Source organism: Harpegnathos saltator, unplaced genomic scaffold (assembly GCF_003227715.2).
Source record: "Harpegnathos saltator strain DR-91 unplaced genomic scaffold, Hsal_v8.6 scaffold139, whole genome shotgun sequence".
In the NCBI taxonomy this organism is placed as follows: domain Eukaryota; kingdom Metazoa; phylum Arthropoda; class Insecta; order Hymenoptera; family Formicidae; genus Harpegnathos; species Harpegnathos saltator.
In genome coordinates this window covers 950,983-966,713 of record NW_020229916.1, presented here as the reverse complement: position 1 = coordinate 966,713, position 15,731 = coordinate 950,983, and the positions used below count along the sequence as shown (strand labels likewise).

Genomic DNA, 15,731 nt, shown 5'->3' with positions numbered 1-15,731 from the left:
CTGCGTCATGACGTGCCGTGCAGGAATAATTATGCACTAGGCCGGGCTCCATAATACTCCAATTTCACGTTGGCAGGCATGCAGCGGCGGCGCGCGGCATAAAGGAAGTTTCTCCATTCCGTTACTTCATTGTGCCGCTATCGCGCGCGCCGGTCGATACTGATCGATACGCCATTTCGGTAAATTAACTGTTATCCGTCGCGTCGATAATTTCCTTGCGGATATCGCGCGATAATTGATACCGAAACGCGGATCGCGCGACCGATGAACTCCGCCGCCGGCCGGCCGATCCAATCGCGATTTTCCGTGCGAGCCGAGCGATATCTCGCGGCCTTTGTCGCCGCGTCGTTGCCGGCGCGAAGTGCTTACGATTATTCGTCAATAGCGAATCGATTTATTACAAGAGACAGAGAGAGAGAGAGAGAGAGAGAGAAAGGGGGGGGAGGGCGGGAGGACGGCGGCGGTGATAAATCACTCTCTCCGCCGGTCAACCTTATCTCTGCAACGATGTATCGCACTTGTCGGGGCGCGGCATTGTTAACCCGTTGACTGCGGAATCTATAATGCGCGCGCGAGGGCCAAGGGTGAAGTCGGCCGCGCAGGGCGAGAGTGCGGAGGAAGTCGTGCGGGAAAGGACGTAGGACGGGATGCGGACAGGCAGGACACGCTCGAGTCGATATGATTTTTCCAGCACCGCTTGAATATTTAACTTTTCGTCTGGCTCGTTAACGTCACTTTCGGGGTTGTATTTGTTCGCGGCAGAATTCGAACTTCGGTATTCGCGCTCGTGTCGGGCACTGGAGGGGGGAGAGAACGTCGGAGAAGCGTCGAAGTTACATTTATAGGTGTCGGTTCTCTCTTTCTCATCCTTCCTTCGGCCGTCGAGCTCGAGTTACCACGGATCATCCAAAGTGTGTGTTTTTCAGCAGAATGTTTCAAAGAGGATCGCTTGGTTATTAGTCGCATTCTCATCGAGACGAGTAAAAAGTAGCTCGATGAAAGTAGCGTCTAAGACGACGTTTGCTTGAAAAAATTCAGCGCGCCGGGTCGAGATTAAGAGAATCAATTCCGTTTACGACGTTTACGTAACACATACACGAGAGAAAGTAACATTTGCTTAAACGAATCTCGAAAAATTAGAGAAAGGCAGAAAGCAAAGAGAATGCTGAGAAGGTCCGCCGCGTGAAGCGCTGTATAATTCTGAATTCTTCGAGATTCTTGACTCGACTCGTGCAAAAGCCTTCAAGCAAGCGTTTTAGACGCTACGTGTAGCGGAACATTTTTCTTTGTCTCGATGAGAAGAATGCAACCACGTACTAGCCGCGGCCCACCCTTCTCTCAACGCCCGGCAAACCGCGAGTTTCTCGATATTACACCCCCCGGTGGCGTTGTATTAACTCGAAGGAGAGGACAAAAAGTGAGCTTGTAGCGAATTAGTTTGGCCCCGCCGTTCGTGATTTATTTTTATTAGCAAACATACCCGGGGCGGGGGCGGGGCGCGCGCTCGTTGTACGAGTTATATGGGAGAATGTTCGCGGGCAGATGGTTGTACGAGTTAACGGTAATTCGGAGCATTACAATGGCCACGCTGGTAATAAATCATCGCCGGGGCCATTATCTCGGGTTACGTACGGCTCGCCTGCGCTACGTACGTATACTCGCGCGCGCGCATTTCTGGCGATCTTTCTGCCTGCCGATTTTTATCCGCGAAAACACACCGAGAGAGAACGCGCGGCGTCGCGACGCGACGCGACGCGACGCGACGCGACGCGGCGCGACGCGGCGCGGCGCGACGCAAAAATTGCGCGAGGGGCCTTCGAACGCGTGCATTAGCGTCGCTCTGATTTGTTTCGCGCATCGCAGCGCGCTATGTACGGAATACAAAGTGTCGGTCGCAAAACGAGCACAATGAACAACAGCCGAACAAAAGCACAAAAGGACGCGCGCGCGCGCGCGCACTCTCTCTCCCTCTCCCTCTCGCGCGCAATATTCCGGTTGACAAATCGCGCCGCGTAGAAAACTTTCGGCCGCGTAAAAATAGCCCGCGGCCACGCTGCGACTTTGTAAGCGCGGTAGTCCGCGGATTAAAGCCGGCCGCTCGCGTTGCCGGTAATTAAATGGGGAATATGTAGATCAAGATTATTCAAATGACGATCGATCTCCGATAATGGCCGGCTAAATTAATCGTTCGAAAGGATCCAGTTTGTTTTGTGGATTAGCCCGCCGCTCTCTCTCTCTCTCTCTCTCTCTCTCTCTCTCTCTCTCTCTCTCTCTCTCTCTCTCTCTCTCTCTCTCTCTCTCTCTCTCTGCCCGCCGATGCAAAAAATTCAAATTCTAAAGTCGACGTTCGCGCCGCCGCGCGGTTTTCTTTGTTTTTTTTTTATTTTTGTCGGCGGCAAGACACAGTTTTACTCCGTTTCTCTCTTCCTCTCTCCCTCTCTTCGTCCCCTCCCCCCCCCTCTCACCCCCCTCTCTCGATTGTACATCGCGTTATTACGCGCTAAACGGTCCGGTGTTTCCTTTTCACCTGATATTCAGCGAATGACAGTCAGAATACATTTAATCCGTTACACCGCTCGGCCGAAGCGGAATTATCTGTTATACATTATGGATCCCTTCGATATCGAATAAATCGAATATATAATAATTTTTGTTGCATACACCCGCGCGACGAGGACAATAGAACTGAGACGCGGGGACGCTCGCGGTGTTTTAGTGATTAAATCCGGCGATACGTCTGGAACAATGCGTTAATTTCATCCTCCGGCCATTGTCGTTGCATTACACGTGCGCGGAATCCCCGTTAATCCGCAAAACCGGTCCCTCCTTATCATCGACGGATGATGGCTCGAGATCCGAGAGCGGGGTGGAGCAGAGCAGAGAGAAAAACAGAGGGGAAGAATTATAAGTGCTCATTTATGCGGTGATTTATTGATCAATCGATAACGGGGCGGGGGACGGGGAAGAAGCCGAACGCGCGACGATGCTCTCGCTCGGCGCTATCGCGAGGGATGGGGGGAGGCGGGAGAGGGTGGCTTTTTAAAGTCTTGTTAGAACGGACTCTAACCTAAGTATCAAAGTATTTAACGTACTTTCGGGGGAAAAAGTATTAAGCATTTAATGCAATTAATCGACGAGTAATGTTCTCTTATGGATTAAGAGGAGCTTAAGGCTCGGAAATCGAGTGTTTTAACAGGAAGCCGTGGAGTTTAAACCGAGATTAAGGCAAGCTGGAAGAATGAGACGTAAGATTCAGATATTATCTTAATCTCCTCAGTCGTTCCCCGCGACAACGGAGGGGTGGTGCCGGCGGTGAGAGAGCAAAGAGGGAGAGAGGGTTGGGCGGGAGGGAAAGAGAGAGAGAGAGAGGATCGCGAAAGAGCGAGGGGGGGTGCACGTCCCGGATTTTATTATACGTTCTTAGCGTTATTCCGCCACGACATCGGATTACGAGCGCAATTATTTATATCAGCGAGCGAGCCCCCAGCAAGAGAGAGCATTAGCGTCCGAATTACAATCGATAACGAGCCCGAATTCGTCGTAGCTGCGCGCGCGGCGCTCTACAGCGCGACTCCCTCGGATGAAGAAGAACGCGCGCTTTCCGCGCCGGGATTTAAATCTCAATTCCGCAAATAATCACGCGGCCGTTGATCGCGGCCGCGCTCTCTGCGGATAGCGCTGCATAATTAATAGCGCGGCATAATTAAGGGTTAATAAAATTAAGCGGAGCTCCGCCGGCTCGAACAAAGGCAAAAAAAGCCGCGCGGCGCACGGCGCCCGATCGTTATCCGCCTCATAATCAATCTTCGATACCCGCGGAATTAAACCGCACGCTTTTATTTCTCAAAGTTATCCCATTAAAGTGCGCGAGCGAGCATAGCTCGCGTTCGATACTCTCTCTCTCTCTCTCTCTCTCTCTCTCTCTCTCTCTCTCTTTCCTTCTCTCTCGCTCAGTACGCTTGATATTTAGTATTCCCCGTGCGGAAAATAATAAGAGTTATCGATTATCAGTTAACGCGTTCATTCGCGTGCGTTTTCAGCGCGCGGTCGTTTTTACGTTTTTACATGCTGCCCGCACGATCGCTGGAGTATGCGCCTGTGTGTGTGTGTGTGTGTGTGTGTGTGTGTGTGTGTGTGTCTCGGTGCATGCATGTGTACGTATAAACGCGAGCGTTAGACGAGATCGGCCGATCGATGGCTCGCGGGAGCAACAAAAGCGCGCTGTCGGAGAGCGGTAATGAAAAATACCGCTCGCTCGTGTCGTTAGCGGTCGAAAAATAACACGACAACGTTTCCCTCGGCGGTGTCTCGCTGTGCGCCGTCTAATGCCGTCGCCATCGCCGTAGCCGCCGCCGCGAATTTCAAGTATCGACGGACCGACCGAGCTTTCGCGCGAGCCATCTATTTTTTCTTTTCAAATCGAGATATATCCAGCGCGCTTTACCCCCTCCCCTTTCGCAACGATCCCCCCCGACGTGGTATTACGATCACGCGAGTACGTGTTTTACATCCTTGACGGCGCGTGTCTCTTTCTCTCTCTCGCCGGCGCGGCGAGTCGGTGTCCAGATCGAAGACACGCGCGCTCGATCCTCGGATGTTTTATATCTCCGCGGATGTGCCCGCGGAATTAATTGGACGTTACAGAGCGGCTCGAGGCGCGCCCCGCTCTCCGTCTGTCCGTCCTCTCGCGCTCGCTCGATCCCGGTATTACCCGAGAGAAAAATATACTTGGAGGGGAATATAAGCGCGCGCGCGCGCGCGCAGCGTGTCGCTGAAATCGATTTCCGGTGAAGATTAATTGAATATCCGGCCGTATCTCTCTCTCTCTCTCTCTCTCTCTCTCTCTGTCTCTCTCTTCCTACCTCTGTCTCTAGCTATCTGTGTCGGTCTCTCCTCCTTTCCTGCTCCTCTCGCCTCCTCGTGTCCTATATCGGACGAGAAAAAATGCAGGATTCCCATGGCACTCCGGTATTTCTGCTCACAGCGCCGGCCCTGTCTTTCCGTACGTGCCACCGGACCCGTATCGTGGAATTCACCGTCTCGATCGATGGGCGGATTTCAATCTGTACACCCTGTACGTCGGAGTATGATATCGCCGGTGGAGCGCGCGAGACACACGCTCGCCACCGATCCGTTCTCCCCGTCTGTGTGCATGCGTGAGTGTCTGTGTGCGTGCATGTGTACGTTGGATCAGTGGGCGATGAGATATTACACCGCACGAAACGATTGCCGGGATCACAAAACACGAATAAGCACCGCCGAATGGTCCTATCAATTCAAGCGAATGTAACAGCAAACGGCTGAGACGGAAATACGCTTAGCGGAAGATTAAGATCGGTAGCGACAGGCGAAGCGACGAGAGTATCCTTTGACTTGATTGTTGTCTGGTCGGTAAGTCTGGGCAGAAATTAAGGACACGCCGTTTCGTCGATTCTGTCCGGCAAAACGCACGTTTGAAGGCCGGGATAGTCATTTGGAAAAAAATCGCGCAGCCTTTTACGCGGCTGAGTGAGATGTAAAAGCATGGACGCTTTTATTGGTATGTTAATACGTTTGGCACATATTTTCGCGGCGGCACGGTTTCTTTTTAAATTAATGACACCAAATCCTTTCACGTTGCACGCATGTGACAATTTTATTACACGATAAAATAGCGCGCGTATTGCATACGCGCGCGCGCGCGCGCGCGCGGCGTGTGTTTCCTGCTAATTGCTGCAAACTGCTTTTTCGGAGAGGTATTTTTGTTTTACGCGTTATGTATATATATATATGTGAATTCGGCATAAAATAATCCTTTATTTGACCATAAAAAACTCCAGCGTGCCCGGAAAACTTATAAATCGGGCGACGGGTTGGAAAATATTTTCGAAAAATTGTAAAACACCACTGCGCAGTACATTTGAGGCCGCGGGAACTCCGTTCAGAAATTTGTTCCATCATTCGCCGATTGAACGTTATTTGCTCAGGGATATAAAAACCGATATGTTTTTTTCAAAGAGACCAAACCTGCGCGATGGGCGCGGGTGAAAGTCCGAAAACCATCCGTTGCCGTGAATTTTGGTGGGAATACTTCAAATGATCTCAAATGAACGCCCTTTAATGGGTTTCCATCGACCAAGAACCTTAGCGCCAAAAAAGTTTTGATAACATTATATATCGCTTATAGTATCGCACTTCTTTCGCAGATGAATTTACCGCGATCGTGTGCTTGTTCTCCTACAGCCAACGCTCTTTTTAGCGGATTTTAAATTAAAGAATCGGGCAACACTCTGCGCCAGTAATCGGCCAGATTAGGTTACAACAAATATTTTATTAATAAATCTCTTATCATATAAATATATAATCACAGTGCATAGACGAACTTGAGAAAACAGCGTAAAGGGAGCGATACATAACGTAGATTCGTAGCAATTAGATGCGAGTGATCTTCGAAAGTTTACCCGAATTGCGAGCGAGACCCACATTGTGGCTTTTCTCGCAAAAGAAATCTTCGATTATAAATGTTTGACTTGCAAAATTAAATGTCGACGAGCCGTAGGATCCTCGCCACCGACCTGACCCAGCGCTCTCTCTCTCTCTCTCTCTCTCTTTCTCGTTTGCGTCGTCCTACGATTACATTGGCCGTGCAAACCATAATTCACTTTTTACGACGCATTGTATCGCGGAAATCTCACCGTGGCCGTTCGTCACGCAATGCAAATTCTCGATGCCGCTATGACGCAACGATACGATCCGAATCGTGACGTCAGATCATTACAGCGCGGCTCTCCGTGCAAATTAATGCGCGCGCTCCGAGCGTGTGCCCCCGCGCGCGTATCTTTTTTCTCCTATCCTGCATTTTTTTCTCCCTTTTCTTTCCGATCATTAATGAAATCGCACCGTGGGCTCTGAATCGCTGCTGCTCGTACGGATACCAAAGTGGAAAATTATTCATTCCGACGGAAGCGCGCGCGCATAATTTTCAATATATACTCATCCTCGCGCGCGAAACGACGAGAATTTCGCGATAAATTCGCGCGCGAAGATGGGATATAAAGAATTCCCATCTTTTCTTCTTCCTTTTCTCTCTCTCTCTCTCTGTCTCTCTCTCTCTCTCTCTCTCTCTCTCTCTCTCTCTCTCTCTCTCTTGTACTCTTTTTCGTCAGAGTTCCGCGTCAAATGTAATTTCACTCGGCAAGGAAACAAAGCGAGATCTCCTTGCTCCTGAGTACACATCGATCTCGGACAAAGGCACGCGAGGATACCGCCGCTCGGCGAAGGTCCGATATAATTTTTCGTCGACGTTGATGCGCGCGCGTGTGCACGGCAGGAGGAGTAGCTACAATTCTCTCTCCCTCTCTCTCTCTCTCTCTCTCTCTGCGAGCGAAGCTCAGTAGCTAGCAAGGTAATTATCTGCAAATTAAACTCGCTCTCTCTCTCTCTCTCTCTCTCTCATCTATGCTTCTCCCCCCTCCCTCTCTTTCTGTCCGTTCGTCCGTCTGTCCGTCTACCCGCCTTCGTCTCTTTCCCCTCGCGCTCGCCGGCATCGTATTATTTGTTAAAGCGGTATTAGCTCGAATTACCGGTTAAACGTTGCACGAGAATTGCCCGTAAACAGTTGCACTTTATTCGATTACGAGTCACGATGGACGTGGTGAGAGCGCCGCGCACTCGTAGGGCCCGGGGCACACGAGTGGTCGTGTATGTACATATCGGCATGATCGAATTATTTGTTTGCAATTGCATGCGCGCGCGCGCGCGCGCGCGCGCAGGGCGGCGGCAAATGTAACGATGTAATCGGACACTTAATATCGTCCGGCTGGATTATGGAACCTCGAGATAATGCATCGGATATTAACTGGCTCATCTTAACGGCGTAGATTGGGTACGGGCAGAAATGAGCGCTTAAATGAGTGTCTCGGAGTGCGCGTACGGCTGTAAGGAGACAGAGAGGAGGGAGGGACGAGGGTGCGAGCGAGGAAGGCAGGAGTCCTCGTGGATTAAGTTCGTTCGGATCGTCGCGAATTCGCCAAACAGCGAAACGATCCTTCGTCGTTCGTCGTCGTTCTTCATCGTCGTCGTCGTCGTCGTCGTCGTCGTCGTCGTTCTTCGTCGTTCTTTGTCGTTTTTTGTCGTTCTTTGTCGTTCTTCGTCATTCTTCATCGTTCTTCGTCGTTCTTCGTCGTTCTTCGTCGTCGTCATCGTCGTCATCGTCGTCGTTCTTCGTCGTTTTTGTCGTCATCGTCGTCGTTCGTCGTCATTCTTCGTCGTTGTCGTCGTCATCGTCGTCGTTCTTCGTCGTTCTTCAGCGTCGGCCGAGCGCGGGCACGTCGCCGTGTATTTTTGCCAAATCAGTTTGGAAATTGATAAGCATTTGCCGAGCAACGTGTGCGATACGGACCTCAACTGCCGGGGGTGGGGAGGGTAATTTCAACGGACGTGGAAGTTGCGCGCGAAAGTAATTCGCGCGAGAGCGTCCGATTATCCCGCGACTCAGAAATAAACGACAGCTATCGAGTTTTATCGCGCGTTCGGCCTGTCCGACGTACGTACGTTCGCTCCGATAACAATTTGACATTGTTCCGGCTGACCCTGTCGTGGTTACTTTATGCAAATTAAAATGCGACCGCGCTCGCGACTGATCGCGTAAATTCGCGTCGGCGCGAGTATCGCGCAGGCAACGGCCGCGCGAGAAATGATACCTCGAAACGCTATCCGATATCGTCAACGATATCGCGTCAACAATTGCTGTTCCGGCTAAATAGGCTTTCGCGTGTAATAACATTACATCACCTCGCGAGCCGCACGAAATGTCGGCTGTGCGTTAACTATTTTCAGATTAATGTCCGCGAATGAATACGTTGAATACGCAGTAACCTCAGCTAGCCATTCCACATTTTTTCCCCCCGCGGGAGGAAGAACTAATTACATAAATTTATCCAGCAAAATCCGGAAATGTTTGGGATGAAAACATAATACGGGAATGAGATATCGTTTCATCGTGTTACATCGTCCGTATATCGGTTTAACGTAGTGACATTTCAACGTTTTTCGCACAGATGACATTTCCTGCAAAATAAACGTCGATTTTACCCGATATAGATAATTTTCACGAGTTGCTCTTCGACCGGAAATCGCGTGATGAAATTTAAGTGCGTGTCTCTTCTACTCACGTTTCGCGAAAGTGCTTAATACCGGCGAGGGTGCTTTGCTGTTCATTCTACAAATTGTAATGAGAGAAACGCGTCGTTATATCTACCATTCCGACTTTGATTCTGCAAAATCATAGCGGTCCCCGAAAACGTAGAAAGCACCGACTTCCATTATTTTCACGATACAAAAAACGAAAAAAAGAAAAAAAACCAAATCCCCGCCCGGTATTGTTGTTTCCGAACTGAGACACGTTCCGCTCGCATTTTAAAAAGCGCGCTCTCTGGCGCGTGTATTACAAATAAATATTAGATTATTAATAGAGGCGAACCTCAATTAACATATGCAAATATTATGCGCGTGATTGTTGTTTCAGCGTAATTGAAGAATATATTATTAATGCAATTAGTAACCTCGCGCGCGCGCGCGCAAAGCAAGTAAGTTAATATTTCACTGAGTAAATAGCGCCACGGCTCGCAGTAATAGTCTCGAATAAATTGAATGTGGTGCATCAATAATCGAACGTCCCTTGAATTTCCAGATGCCGCGGCGCGTGTGCGCGCTGCCTAACGTTATTATAGCGTAATAATAACCGGCTATTAACGGGCCGGGCCGAACGGAACACCGCGTGTGCCGTTTCTCTTACGAATTTTCGACTTTCTCCGCCAACTTTGCGCCACTTGCGCGCACATGCTCTGTGTGTTTGTGTATGTGTGTGTGTGTGTGTGTGTGTGTGTGTGGGTCGCAGCTAGCGTTCCGCGAGCATGAGCGCGTCTCTCGAGCCGTTTCGAGCACGATCGCGGTGGCGATCATGATCGCGCGCACGGAATACCGCCGTCTCGCGAGCGTAAAACTCGACAACTACGTGTCCACGTCCGGGGGCGTGAGTGGCGGCGGGAAAGAAGATTGAAAGCGGAGGGTGGAAAAGCTCCGAGAAAATGTAACTACACGCGCACACACGTACAACCGCGCGGAAGGAGCCGCGAAACACGCTCGTTTGCGCGTGCGTGTCATGAAGATCGGTAACTGCGATCGCCCGTGCCTCCCCGCATACGGAAGCTACGTGCGTGCGTGCGTGCGTGCGTGTGTATATGTGTAAGGGTGTACGCGGGTGTATCTTGTACGATCAGCAAACTCGGCAAAATTCAAGGAATTTTCGGTAAATTCGAGGAAAACTCGGCAGAATTCGCCTTCGCTCTCGGCGGTGTCGGTGTGCGCACGTTTACTCGTATGTGTGTATGCGTATGGAATGTAATACGGTAGCTGGTAGCGTCACATGGCTATTTGGAGGAGCTGTGCATGGTGGTCGAGGGGTGCGATGGCCGAGAGGGTTGCCCAGAGAGCAAGGGTGCAACGCCAGCGAGGAAGAGGTAAGGACCGAAGAGACCGGCACGAAGAGACGCTCGAGGCGACGCTCTCCCCCCCCCCTTCCGTCCCCTTTCTCTTTCCCTGGCATTTCTCTCCGTCGAGCTTTCGCCTTTCTTTCTTCCTTCCTCTCTCTCTCTCTCTCTCTCTCTCTCTCTCTCTCTTCTCTTTCCCCTCTTCCACGGGAATGACGTTCCCGGAGCTCCCTCGACCGAGTCGCTCCCCGTAGCGCGGCCGCGCTATCTCCTGTTTTCCTTTGTTCCCGTAGACGACAGCGATATTCCGCGGGAATCCGCAGATGTGGCTCGGTCCGCTCCGCTCGGTGTCCCGCCTCTTGCTCGGTTTGCAGGCCCGACTTGGGAGCTTGCGAAAAGCCAGACCATTGACACCGGCGGTGCTCACCCGCGGCATGGCACGGCACGGCATTGTTGCGCGACGAACGGGCTAATAAAGAAAAATAAAGGTTCCTTCGCGGATATTAGTTCCCGCCTGTGTCGCGGGAAGCCAGCGGTGCCGGCGTGACGACGCGAGCAGACGCCGGTCGTCGATTCGCCCTGGAGAAGGACACGACAACCACCACGACGACGACGCTGCCTCTTACGGAAGGGATTCTTTATTTACGCCGAGGTTGCTCGCTGCTGACGCGTCCGGACCGCGCGCGTTCTCTCTCTCTCTCTCTCTCTCTCTCTCTCTCTCTCTCCCCCGACGGGATTTCATTTGAAAATTCTGCGCGATGAAGAGCGATTTTATCCGTCCGCGAATATATACGAATGCGCGGCCGCCCGTATTTGCGGCAATGCGAGGATATCGCCCGTTTAATCGCTCGGCGTATGAAATATCATCGTTTAATTAATGTACTTGACGTTACAGCGAGTAGTCAATTATCCGGCGGTCCCTGCGATGCAAATCGGCCGAATCCGCGTCGAGTATCTCCCCGCGTCCGGGAAATAAAATAAAACGAATGAGGGAAGGGAGGGGGGAGAGAGAGAGAGAGAGAGAGGGAGGAGAGAAAAAAACAAGAATAAATGCGCGCGCACGGATTAACGTGAAGCGTGTCGGGAAAATCTCACCGGCCGGACCCTCTCGATAATCTGTGCGCGGGACGAGTGTTTTCTCGCAGGAGGAGGAGATTTCGTAGCGCGAGGAGGTGAGCCTCCGGCGATCGAAGAAGAAAGAGAGAAAGAGAGAGAGGAGCGCATGATTCTCTCAGACGGATCGCGGTTCATACGAGAAATAAAGAGAGCGAGAGAGAGAGAGAGAGAGAGAGATTTGTTGTGCGCGGCGGGCACTCCGACGTACCGGTCCGTTTTGTTTTCCACGTCGCTCACAGTGACGCGGCGAAAGGACAAAACGAAAGGTGCGCCCGCGTGTTCGATCCCTCTCGATGGCGAATTAAAGTCGCCGTTGGTCGGCCGGCAGCCGTTGCACCTTGCTCGTCGCGAGTGAGCGCGCGGCCAGCTGAATCTCGTTTCGCGTTTACACTGGACGCATTCAGCGGAGACAACAGTCGAGTAGCGATTGAATGCGATTGGTATGTACTGCTCTGAGATATTCAGCGAAGCGGGTCCCATTGCCGCTCTCAAGTGCTACTTGCCGATTGTAGTCGCCGCTGAATGCATCCATTGACCGAGATATTCATACAAGCGACATTGAAAACTATTGTGGCGTACCTAAGACAATCGACGGCTGTCGCAAGAAGCGACCGCCTTCGTATCCGTCTCCGATTGCACAGGAGAGATAGACGGAGAGAGGCGGAGGGAAAGAGAGAGACGCAGAGAGAGAGAGAGAGAGAGAGAGAGAGAGGGAGAGAGAGAGGATCCACGCGTCGTCTTGGTCGAAGACGAGAACGCTCGGCGAGAAATTTCGCGAGACTCGGAGAGTGAAGTGAAGCGTTATGAAAAAAGAAGTGCGATTATAAATATGCTGTGAAATTGTTCCTCCCCTTCGAAATAACGACCGAAGAAGTGTTTGCACAATCGTAGGGCTATAGATTCTCGCCGTTGACGTCTGATTGCGCGTGTTCTGATTGCGCTTTCTTGTGACATTATTGATCACTCATAAGTATGACTCATGATTTCGACTCGTGGGTAAATAGCAATCGAAATCACGTAACCCTTGAACAGAAATAAAGCCCGTAACGAAATAATCGTTTCTCGCGTTTTTGCTCGCGCCGCCGGAGAGGAACTCGGCGAAAGCACGATATCTCGTCTACGCCCTCGCGCGAGCGTTTCCCTTTGCGTCTTGCGCTTTTCGTCGCGTGCACCCGTTCACCCTGTTTCCATCATGGCGTTCCATTCGCGCGCATCATCTCATTTCGCATTTCCTCGCGCGTCAGGTCGATACGCCGCGCCGATACGCGCATCGCGAACGGCAGAAGCAAAGACTCGCCACATTGTCACTCTCCACCCCGCTGCAATTCGCCCCATCCGGCCATCTCCCCCTCAAGTTCCCCCTTAAATTCGCGCAGAAGGTGCGCTCCGAGAATCCTGACGCCCGTCTCACCCGACCGGCGGGTCTACGTTTCGCGAACGAGGGAGCGCCCCGTCGTCGAGAGCTGATGGGGAGAAATAAAAGTCGTTTGTGTCGAATATTAGCTTCTTTGGAAATCCTTTGGAAAAAAGGCGACGCAGAGAGCGGCGCGAGGAGAGGGACGAGCAGAGTTCGACGCCGCGTCTGCCGACGATTCGCGGCATTCGGAATGCAGAAGCTCGCTCGCGCGCGCGCGCGCGCGCGCGCCTCCTCCTCGTAAGGTCGCGCCAGATTTTTCCCGGAAAATGCTGCCGGAGAATGTCGACCCCCGCAGCCCCCGCCGGCGCCCCAGCGAACGGCGATCGAAGCGATCCCGGCGAACACGCCCGACGCGAATAAAAGCTTTCCCACCGGTGCGCGGCGCGCTCGGCGTGCTTTTATTGCGCGACCGAGCGACTCCGAATCTACAGATATTAGCGTGATTCGGCCCTGTAGACACGCGGATCGAACGCGCGCGCGCGAAGCCGGACGAGATGCCGGGCGATTAATCTCCATTAAGCGGGCGCCGCGGCGCCGAAAAATCGAAATGGTAAGTTTAGCGGAATCGAGAGCTAATTGCGCGCGCGAGGCTGGCCGCTGCAGCCGCGATTACAGCTCCAGCGGGGCTCCCGCGGGGATTCGCTTTTGAAAACTTTCGCCGGAAGAAAACAAGCCAAGCAACAAGTACACACAGCGCGGATCTAGCGCTGTCTGCTGGTGCTTTTAAGAGCAACGAGCAAAATGGAGGAGCGAGGGTGTTGGCTTGTTGACGCAAGCTAGCAGCCCGTCCGTGCTCAAACGCGTGCTCTTGTTGAGCCGCTCGAGCGGCTAAAATCGGGAGTGCTGCTCTAAATTAGCATCTACTTAACACCCAATTCTGGTACGGTTTTCATTTCCGTTTTCCGTACCGAGGGGGTTAGCTCGTGCCGGGAAAATTGGGAGATGGAATAGTTTTGTTAACGCTTCGAACAAGAGAGTGGATAATTTGAAACGCATGATTTCTTTCCTTCGCTTGACGCCCTCACAATTAGCCCAAACCTCGTCTGTTAAAAAATCCAGCCGAAGACCCGCGAGTTTCATTTTTGCCGCGATCCTCGGTGTAGTTTGAGAAAGCGTAGTTATATATTTATGACAAGTTTCGTCAGCATAATATATTTATGATATGATGAAAAAGTGTCGTGATCACGTGTGTTAAATAAACAATAATTATTAACAAAGATCAGCGCCGTGTTTTACAGGCACGCGCCAGCTTAGGCTGAGTCTCGTTCAATTTAACTGCTACTTTCTCAAAAGACGAAAGAAAATAGTTTAGCGGACTTGGTTTGATTTGATTTTTGATATGGACCAGCTGTGTGTAATTAACGGCCAGTGGAAATGCAAAATTGAAGATTCTACGTACGTTTTATTATACGATATATTATATAGATATGGGAATTAAGATTACACGAGCAGCGAGAGAGGAGAGCTCGACGCGGTCTCGGGGTGTCCCCACTCGCCGACACGCAGGCGTTTGGAAAAGCTTGGCACCCTCTCCGCCACCCTCCCCGGATTGTTTTAAGCGGCGCGCCCTTACGGCGCGGATAAATCGCGCATGAGAGGGCACCGGTCGGCGCGGTTCTAATTTCCGAACGTGCTCGAGAGGTCAACGAGCTACTTATTCTCCCGGGCCGATACAAGAATCGGGTGTAGTTTCTATCCCGCGCGCCAAGAACGATCCATCTCACCCTCTCCGTGACGTAGGCACATCCATCAGTATCGGGCTATAACTGACCGAAGGTAGGATCAGGCCGGAACACTCGTGCTCCGCGTTATTGCCGCACACAAGACGGCTCTCCTTAATTGTGCCGAGGCGGCGTTGTTTGGAAATGAGTATCGCTCGCATTAATTTGCACCGAGTGTGTTGTTTCTCAGGAGCTCTCCTCGTGAGGGAGGGCGCGGGTGGGCGCGCTCCGGTTGGCAGGGGGATATGAGCCCGCGGTGATGGAGCGGAGAGAAAAGCGCGAGGAAGGCAACCGATATCACGTCGTCCCGCCGTTTGTTTACGGAGGCCATTTTGACGGCCATCCAGAGACGACGACAATCATCGCGCCTCATCAAGGCGAAGGGAGAGGACGGCGGCGCCGCTTTCCCTTTCCCGTTTTTCCTTTCTCCCTCGTCTCTCTTTCTCGGCCGAACTTCGCGCGGATACTTCGAAGTTCGCGTTTCGGAGCGACGACGTCGCCGGAACTTTTATTCCGGCGGGGAGAGCGACCTCCGCCGCGACTGATACTTAAAACGGCGACGGTGTTGTCTAACAACTTTGACATTTCCTTTTTGTGTTGTAGATTCGAAGATGAATTGGCCACTGGTGCTGACTTGCTTTTTGCTGCCGCAGTCGTGCATTCTCGGCGCATCGCGTGCAGGTAAGCCATTTTATCGAAAACTGCCAGCGACTTAAAGCGAGTATCACCGATTGCAGCCGTATGTATACGTATACGTATAGCCGCGAGAGAGCTGGCTCGATAGCGCGTGCGCGATAAGGAGAGAGCGCGGTGTATCGCCGCCCCATCGCCATGTCGTGGAGAAATATAAATTTAGATTGCCCGCTCGCGCGCTTCACCGGCTGCTTCACACACGCCTGCGAGAAAAAATTAGCCGTGCAAATATTAATCAACTCCTTTTCCGCGCCCGCGCTTTGGCCGATCTGTAATCCGCGACGGGCGTATTAAATGTAAATCCTATTGATAATG

At 51.8% G+C, this 15,731-nt stretch overlaps 1 protein-coding gene across 2 annotated transcripts in view; it reads left to right on the top strand.

The window, feature by feature from the left end:
• The window catches only part of LOC105185292 (uncharacterized), a 352,769-nt gene that overhangs the window by 154,535 nt on the left and 182,503 nt on the right, over positions 1 to 15,731 (top strand). For both annotated transcript variants that reach the window (XM_019842371.2, XM_025308096.1), the window contains one exon: positions 15,327 to 15,404. In XM_019842371.2, the coding sequence (XP_019697930.2) occupies positions 15,335 to 15,404 (70 nt within the window). In that variant the 5' untranslated portion in view covers positions 15,327 to 15,334. The remainder of the gene's footprint in view (positions 1 to 15,326; positions 15,405 to 15,731) is intronic.